The 9,255-nt window shown below is 39.2% G+C and overlaps 1 protein-coding gene and 1 long non-coding RNA gene across 2 annotated transcripts; both read left to right on the top strand.

Annotated features, from left to right (window-relative positions):
- Positions 1-314: 314 nt before the first annotated feature.
- Positions 315-2,619, top strand: LOC125198044. The gene is made up of 3 exons (XR_007172340.1): positions 315-423; positions 1,750-1,813; positions 2,381-2,619. It is a non-coding gene; the product is annotated as an uncharacterized LOC125198044 (long non-coding RNA).
- Positions 2,620-4,761: 2,142 nt separating this feature from the next.
- Positions 4,762-5,550, top strand: LOC125198043. The gene has a single exon (XM_048096506.1). The coding sequence runs from the start codon at positions 4,762-4,764 to the stop codon at positions 5,548-5,550; it is 789 nt and encodes a 262-aa protein (XP_047952463.1).
- Positions 5,551-9,255: the final 3,705 nt, after the last annotated feature.

Raw genomic sequence — 9,255 nt, 5'->3', positions numbered from 1 at the left:
CAAAAAAAAAAATAAAGTTAGAGTGCAATTACTAGAACAAGTTAAAAGGAATGACTAAGCTGCCAGCTTCTACTTCATCAATTTGGAATAGAAACAGAGAGAGAAAGATAAAAGGAGCTTAGCTTGATACACCAAAGTAGAAGGATCAGATTCAGTCTGGATTCCTCCCCAGGGATTACACCAAGTTGGTAAGAAAGGCATAAACACCAAGCTCGAAAGTGAGTTAGGACACAGCCCCAAAATAGAAGCTCCACTCCCCAAAATCTTCCACAAGAAGCCAAGGAATTGGCCTATAAATACAGCCATCGCCCCATCCTCTCCTCACACTCTTTCGGCCCCCAAGTTTCTCAGGCGTGGAGTGCGACGGGCGGAGGGAGAAACGGACGGCAGCAAGAGGGAAAAACGAGGATTCACCAAACTGAGGTAAAAACCTCACAACCCCATACTTTGCATCATAATAGGATATCATGTTGGACAAGAACTTAGGGTCATAGAAGTGGTATCAGTTTTTGCATGGCATGAACTTAGAAGAACCTAGAAATTGTCACCTTTGATCACCCCAAGTAATGAAAGCAATAATCGATCGAGAACTCCGAAAAGTTAAGTAATAATTAAAGGGAAAAAAAGGGGAAAGGGACTTAGCTTTTAGGCCTTCGGTGACGGAGGACTCGACGCATAGAGCTGATGTCGGGCGCTGGCAGCAGCGATGGAGGCCGACGGCGGAGGAGGCGCTGCCGGAGCAGCAGTGTGAGACGGAGACAGCGTTGACGCCGTCAAAGGAAGGTCGAGAGTGGGCCAGAGTCGCTGCTCTTCGGAGAACTCAACGGAAAGAACAAAGCGGCGTGAAAGCCACGTGCACCCCTGCACGGCGGCTCCGCCTTGAGGACCGGCTGACCGATCGACGCAGCGGGACGAGGGCGGCGAGACCGCGAGCACCGAGGCGACGCCTCAGCCCCACGGGTGAATTCGCTCCGCCATGACTCCACCGCCAAAGAGAAGAGGTCAGTGCGGTGACCGAGAGTTGAGATGGAGGAGACGAAGCCGGCGAATCTCCGGCGAGCCAATTGTACGGCGAATCGCCGAGAAAAGAAGAGGGAAGAAGCCGCTGTTGTGTTTTCTAAATTAGGGATTTAAGAATGTGAAATTAGGGAGAAAGTCACGATGGGGGAAAGTGAGGAAGTGGGTCATTGCTTTGGGCCTAAGGCAAAGAAAGTTGATGGACCAGTTTAATTATTGGGCTAAGTCCCATTTGAATTAATTAAGAGTGATTTTTATGATGGGCTACTTTAAGTTGGGCCAGTAAGTAATCCATGATTTGGGCCAAGAATTAATTATGAGAGGCTGGGATTAATTTAAGATTTGATTTGGAGCTTGATGAATTAATTCCCGAATAGTTTATTAAAATTTCGAAGACGGAAAATATTAAAGTTGGAGAAGTGAATGGGCCGACCGGCGTCGCCCCGCGACGCCATGGGCGGTCTTAAGAAAATTAAAAGAAAAGATTAAGAAAGGATTTTTCCAAGAATCCATATTAAATGCTCAAGTATTTGTTTTCAAGAAAATAGAATTTCTCCGGACTTAGCAAAGTGAATAATTAAGTTTTACAGATTAGTGAAGCCGAGGTAGGACTAAGAAAATCATGTAAGACAAGACTAAGGATGTAGGTGCTATACCATAGGGTACATGCATTCCTTCTAAGGAGAAATAGTTCAAGTACTAATTAGCGTGCTACGCTATTTATTTTCAAAGGATAAATTGTTCGAGGGCAAGTGAGGTCAAAGCGAGTAATCGAATTGAAGAATAAGCATACCAGGTGGGCTTTCTTTATCCAGCACACTAGTGTGGATATAAATCAAATACATGCGAAATTATGAAAAATCATCTTTTCTCAAAATGGAGCTATGATTCTTTTCAAATTGTTGTCATGCCATAGATGTTTTGTTTTTTTTTTATGAATGTCATGGAATGGATTGTCATTGGATTGTCATGGAATGGATTGTCATTGGATTGTCATGGAATGATGGGTGACCGTTGGAGCGACACTTGACTGGAATGAATGATGAATGATGAATGATGAATGATGAATGATGAACGATGAACGATGAATGATGAATGATGAACGATGAACGATGAATGATGAACGATGAACGATGAATGATGAATGATGAACGATGAATGATGAGTGAGGATTTATGAAAGAACCTAGTCTACAGTCAAACTTTTAGCTCACAAAAGAACTTAGTAAGCTCAGGCCTTTTAAGAAAATCCCCCGTGCGATACTGTAGATGGATGACAACTATATATAATGTATGTTTTGTTTTCGGCACGTGTCCACTAAGTACTCCTGTACTCAGCCCTGCATGTATTTATAAATGTGCAGGTTGAACGTCAAGAGGATGGAGTGATGATCGGAGTCGATGTTATCAAGTTGATCTCCCAACGATTCGTGTCTTCACACACGAAGTCGTTTAGTAAGGACTTATTCCGCTGCTCTTTTGTGAAGTGAGAATTGTAGAACCTCACCATCAACTCTGATTTAGTTGAGGAGATGTTTATTCTGTTTTCCAGACCATGTAATGAAATACTTGGCCTCTTGATATAAAATGACTTGGCCTTTGTGAAATTCTCAAGTTCTAGCCCTTTTTATTTCCCGCTTCTTTAATCCCTCTTATTAGTCGCGGTTTTCCTCGCTTTCGCTATCCTTAGCAAAGTGCGGTTGTGACATATATAGTTATTATTATAAAACATTTGTCTACTATGTGTTGGTGTACCATTTGTATAGATCATGTACTTCTTTACAGTCATAATTCAGGAGCACATTGGAGACATTAAAATATGTTCCAATCTTGTTTTCACCTGCATTTAGTCATACAAATATTAGAATACAAAATGTAAAGTATCTATAATATATAATATTAAAATATATGTTACTGAACAAATTAAATAATTACCTTTAAACATGTTGACCTTGCGGAATCTCACAATTATGATTGGAATTATTTCATTGTTAATAGTCTCCATTTGATTTAAATAATAGTCTACATGGTCTCCGCACAACATGTCTTACTTTTCCATTATCTGCAACTCTAGGAGTTTAGAGTTTCCTTGTGTCACCACATTTCCAATATCCACCACAACACCAATTATATATGTGACAATAAATAAATTAAATTTCTATAAATTTTTAACAAAAATCATTAAAGAAAAAAGAAATCCTACCAAACAGTGACTCCCTATCAATTCTTTTTTATCTCTGTCACCTCATTGAAAGTTTTGAACTGGAAGACATGTTCTACGAATTTTAAGTCTTCCACTTCAAGAACTTGAGTTTTTGGGTTCATAAATAGACGATTTTTATTTGTAGTGATTATGATTGTTACACGGTTTTATTCACAAAGAAATTATGAATACATAAAACTTTGTTTTCTTTGATTTGGTCCTTGAATTTATGCATTATATAACGTGGAAAACTTGCATAAATCTGAGTCCCCTACAATAAAAATAATTTAAAATTGTATTAAACTTTCTGCATATTGATAATTAAAACTATAAATTTAGATGCATACCTCTTGATCTTCAAGAACACAATTTGGTGAGCTAATATTTAATTTGTTGTTTGATCCAGACACTTCATATGCTCTAACACATCGAGCTTTGATTAACCACTTGGAAGTGTATGCATGGTTGAAGATCTTTTAGCAACCTGAAGAAAGCAGCCATTTATGAAACTTGGAATCTGAAATGGTGAGTGCATTTATCTCTTCCTTGTGTTCTATTTATAGAGGAATTTGAGTGTTTTGGCTCTTGCTTTAAAATTTGAATTTATTTTATAATATTTTTTTTGTGATTAATATTCACATGTACCTGATAGTAAATATATCATTTGGATAATTGAACTAATTTTTTTTAATGTATTCATGTCGAATAGCCATTAGTTTTTTATATGTTTTTGGTTTTGTTGCAACCTGTGACCTTGTTATTATTCATCATGCAAAAGTTAGTTAAGGTGTGGACATGCCAGCTTAAGAGTTAACACACTGCAGTCATGTTTCTTTAGATTTATTTTAAATACTGATATTAGTCAATCAAAACCAGATTTCAATATACTTAATAAGTTATTATCTGTCAATATATTCTTGTGTAATAAGCACTTGTTCTAGAAATGTTCTTGGTTTTGCTGCAACATGTGGCATTGTTATTATTTGTTATGCAGATGTTACTTAAGGTGTGTGTGCATGTCAACTTAAGAGTTAACACTTTGCACTCAAGTTTCTTTAGATTTTCTTAAATACTGATATTAGTTAATCAAAGGTAGATTTCAATAAGCTTATGAAGTTATTACATTAGCACTTTGTTATTAATCATCATCTAATGTATGCTCAAGATGTTAATATTCATGTTTTGATTTTCCAGTGAGCATTCTGATTGTATGGGAATTTGTTTGGTCCATGTTATTCAATAGCCCTTCATATTGTTTTCTTGTAGGGTTTGTAATGACCAGTGAATTTTTCATGAACGGTTAAAGACAAAAAGTGCAGAAGATGTCTTATCTTAGACAGATAAAGGAATGTGAAATATAACCCTTGTAACACCCTTTACTCGGTTAGAACTAACCGAGTAAAGGGTGTTACAAGTTTGGTATCAGAGCCCAGGTTAGGTGATTCTCGGGCTTTAGTTGAGTCTTTAATATGTATAGAAGCATGCCACATAGGTTTGAAATCTCTGTGACTTGACACAGCTGCCATTTTAATCAGGATCGAGATGTCAGGTGAAGAAGCCTCTAGTCCTTTACAGGTTTCTTCTGAGTCAGAGTCTGAGGAGGTTCCTTTAGCCGACGCTGCTGCTCCTATGGCGGGGCAAGATGATATATTACGCACTATGGCGGCTGCAATGCAACAGATTGCTAGGAATGTGCCACCAAGTCAATCTTCAATCGTTAAACAAATGCATGAATATCACGCTGAGGACTTCAGAGGTAGACTAGATGATAATCCAACTAAGGCTGAGTACTGGTTGGAACAGTTAGAGCGAATATTTGGCTGCATAACTTGTACACCAGATGAAAAGTTACAGGGTGCAACGACACTTTTGAAAGAAGAGGCTCACAGGTGGTGGGCCAGTGTGGCTCGTGCTACTCTTCCCGAAATGTTGACATGGGATTTCTTTTTGAATAAATTTCGTGAGTGCTATGTTGGGGAACAGTACTTAGAAGACCGACGACAAGAATTTCTACAGTTAGTTCAAGGTAGAAGGTCTGTTCAACAGTACGAGATTGAGTTCCGACGTCTTTCACGATATGCACCAGAGATAAATTATTCAGATGCTGATATGTGTCGGAAGTTTAGAAGAGGTCTGAGGAGTATTATCCAAGCTGGACTAGTTGGATTGGAGACATCAGATTTGACAAAGTTATCACATGCTGCCAGGACTCTTGAACAACTTAAAGTTACTGAGAAAGTTGAAGAGAGGCTCTATGAATCAGGAGAAACGACCTGCAGAATCATCTCACTCGGCTTCTCGATTCTCGGGGAAGAGATTCAGAGACTTTAGAGGTAACAGGGGTTCAGCGCCTAGTCGATTCCAAGGCCAAAGACCAAGCCAAATGTCAGAGTTTAGGCCAAGGCAACAGGCAACTTCAATGGCTAGTACTGGAGGATCAGACAGAGTACCGATGTGCCAACATTGTGGAAGACCTCACCATGGTGAATGTCGAAGACTGTTAGGGACGTGTTTCTTATGTGGATCTAAGGATCATTACTACAGAAATTGTCCAAGGAGGCAGAATGTTCCAGAAGCTTCTGAGACTAGATCGCGCCAGGGGTGCAACAAGGTCGTGGAATCGGAAGGGGTTTTGGAACAACACGAGGACAGAGGGCAACATCTGAGCCCATACAGAGACCAGCACAGAGAGCTCCTTCACGTTCTTATGCTATGAGGACTCGCGAGGACACCGATGCTCCTGATGTTATACTTGGTACCTTTACATTATTTGATGTGCTTGTTATTGCTTTGATTGATCCCGGTTCTACTCATTCATATATTTGTGATAGACTTATAGAAGAACATAATTTGCCCTTAGAAAAGACTAAATATGATATCTTAGTTTCAAATCCCCTGGGTATGAGTGTGGTAGTGAATCGAGTTTATAGAAATTGTCCTCTAAATGTCCAAGGATGTCTCTTTTTAGCCAACTTGATGGAGTTACCATTTCGTGAATTTGACCTTATTTTGGGATTGGATTGCTTGTATGTTCATCGTGCTTTAGTTGATTGCTGTAAGAAGAGAATAACGTTGTATACACTAGATGATCATGAGGTGATAGTGGTTGGTAAGAGATCAGGCTATCTTGATAATGTGATTTCTGTTACTACAGCTCGTAAGCTTGTGGGAAAGGGTTGTGAGGCATATTTAGCCTATGTTCTAGATACACGAATAGAGCATCCGAAGTTAGCTGATATACCTATAGTGTCAGAATATCCTGATGTGTTTCCTGAAGAGTTACCAGGTTTGCCACCAGAACGTGAAGTTGAATTTTCTATTGAAGTTACACCAGGCACCACACCGATATCGATGGCCCCTTACAGAATGGCTCCGACAGAATTGAAAGAATTGAAAGCTCAACTTCAAGAATTACTTGATCGAGGGTTTATACGGCCGAGTGTATCACCTTGGGGAGCGCCAGTGTTGTTTGTGAAAAAGAAAGATGGATCCATGAGATTATGTATCGATTATCGACAGTTGAACAAGGTAACTGTTAAAAACAAATATCCTTTGCCTAGAATTGATGATTTATTTGATCAACTGAAGGGAGCAAGCATATTTTCGAAGATTGATCTGCGATCAGGTTATTACCAGTTGAAGGTGAAAGATGATGATGTATTTAAAACAGCTTTCAGAACTCGTTATGGCCATTATGAATTCAAAGTTATGCCTTTTGGGTTGACGAATGCCCCAGCTGCTTTTATGGATTTGATGAATCGGGTTTTTCAACCATACCTTGATCAGTTTGTAATTGTGTTTATTGATGACATACTTGTGTATTCTAAAACCAGGGATGATCATGAACGGCATTTGAGAACAGTCTTGCAAGTATTGAGAGATAAACAGTTGTATGCAAAGCTTAGTAAGTGTGAGTTCTGGCTGACAGAAGTTGCTTTTCTGGGTCATATTATATCAGCAGAGGGAATTCGAGTGGACCCGAAGAAGATTGAAGCAGTTGTGGAATGGAAGTCTCCGAAAAATGTTTCAGAGGTTCGTAGTTTTCTTGGGTTAGCAGGCTATTATCGCAGATTTGTGAAGGGTTTTTCTATTATAGCAAAGCCAATAACTACTTTACTTCAGAAGAATGTGCCCTTTAACTGGAGCGATGAATGTCAGGTAAGTTTTGATAAACTAAAGGTGATTTTGACAGAGGCACCTGTACTAATTCAACCTGAATCGGGAAAGGAGTACACTGTATTTAGTGATGCATCGCATAATGGTTTAGGTTGTGTATTGATGCAAGAAGGTAAGGTAGTAGCTTATGCTTCCCGGCAATTGAAAACACATGAGAGAAATTATCCCACACATGATCTAGAATTGGCAGCCGTTGTATTTGCCTTGAAGATTTGGAGACACTACTTATACGGTGAAAGATGTTATATCTACACAGATCACAAGAGTCTTAAGTATCTACTTACACAAAAAGAACTCAATTTGAGGCAGAGAAGATGGGTAGAGTTACTTAAAGATTATGATTGTGTGATTGATTATCATCCAGGGAAGGCCAATGTTGTGGCAGATGCACTTAGCAGGAAATCAATTGCAGCTTTGAGAGCGATGAATGCACGGCTAGAGGTATCAGATGATGGAAATCTTGTGGCAGAACTAAGAGTGAGATCGACACTGATTCAGCGGGTTAAAGATTCTCAAAAGAATGATGATAAAGTGAAGATTAAGTTTGATCAGATCTCTCAAGGGAAGACACATGGATTCGATCAAAGTCCCGAGGGATACTTATATTTCAAAAGAAGATTGTATGTGCCAGATGATAAAGAGTTGAAGAACGATATACTCCAAGAAGCGCACAACAGTTTATACTCTATGCATCCCGGAGGAAATAAAATGTATCGTGACTTGAGGGAATTCTATTGGTGGCATGGTATGAAGAGAGATATTACAGAATATGTGGCAAGGTGCTTAACATGTCAACAAGTCAAAGCTGAACATCAAGTTCCGTCAGGTTTATTACAGCCAATCACTGTACCAGAATGGAAGTGGGATCGAATCACGATGGATTTTGTTGTAGGATTGCCCTTATCACCTCGGAAGAAAGATTCAGTTTGGGTGATTGTTGATCGATTGACCAAATCAGCTCATTTTCTTGCGGTAAGAACTGATTATTCATTAGAGAAGTTAGCTGAACTTTATATTAGTGAAATTGTGAGATTACATGGAGTACCTAGTTCGATTATATCTGACAGAGATCCACGATTCACTTCGAGATTCTGGAATAAATTTCAAGAAGCTTTGGGTTCTCGACTACACCTTAGTACAGCTTTTCACCCACAGACAGATGGTCAATCGGAACGAGTAATACAGATTTTAGAAGACATGTTGAGAAGTTGCGTCATCATCTTTGAAGGTAGTTGGGAAAAATACTTGCCGTTGGTGGAATTTGCATATAACAACAGTTACCATTCTAGTATTCAGATGGCTCCGTACGAAGCATTGTATGGCCGTAAATGTCGAACACCGTTATGTTGGACAGAGCTGAGCGAGAATAAGATAGTGGGTCCTGAAATTATACAAGAGACGGAAGAAAAAGTCAGATTGATACGAAATCGACTGAAAGAAGCATCAGACAGACATAAATCTTATGCGGATTTGAAGAGGAAAGACATTGAATTTTGTGTCGGTGACAAAGTGTTTTTGAAAGTATCTCCGTGGAAGAAAGTACTGCGATTTGGCAAGAAAGGAAAGCTGAGTCCGAGATTTATTGGCCCTTATGAGATTTTAGAACGTGTTGGTCCAGTGGCATACCGACTTGCGTTACCACCTGATCTAGAAAAGATACATAATGTGTTCCATGTTTCAATGTTGAGGAGGTACAGATCAGATCCTTCTCATGTTATCCGGGCTGAATCGATTGAAATACAACCAGACTTGACATACGAGGAAGAACCAGTACAGATTTTAGCGAGAGAAGTCAAAGAGCTCAGAAATAAAAGAATAGCACTTGTTAAAGTACTGTGGCGAAGTCATAAAATAGAAGAA

Source organism: Salvia hispanica, unplaced genomic scaffold (assembly GCF_023119035.1).
Source record: "Salvia hispanica cultivar TCC Black 2014 unplaced genomic scaffold, UniMelb_Shisp_WGS_1.0 HiC_scaffold_118, whole genome shotgun sequence".
Classification (NCBI taxonomy): domain Eukaryota; kingdom Viridiplantae; phylum Streptophyta; class Magnoliopsida; order Lamiales; family Lamiaceae; genus Salvia; species Salvia hispanica.
The sequence above is the reverse complement of the archived record's forward strand: the minus strand, read 5'-3'. Positions and strand labels throughout refer to the sequence as shown.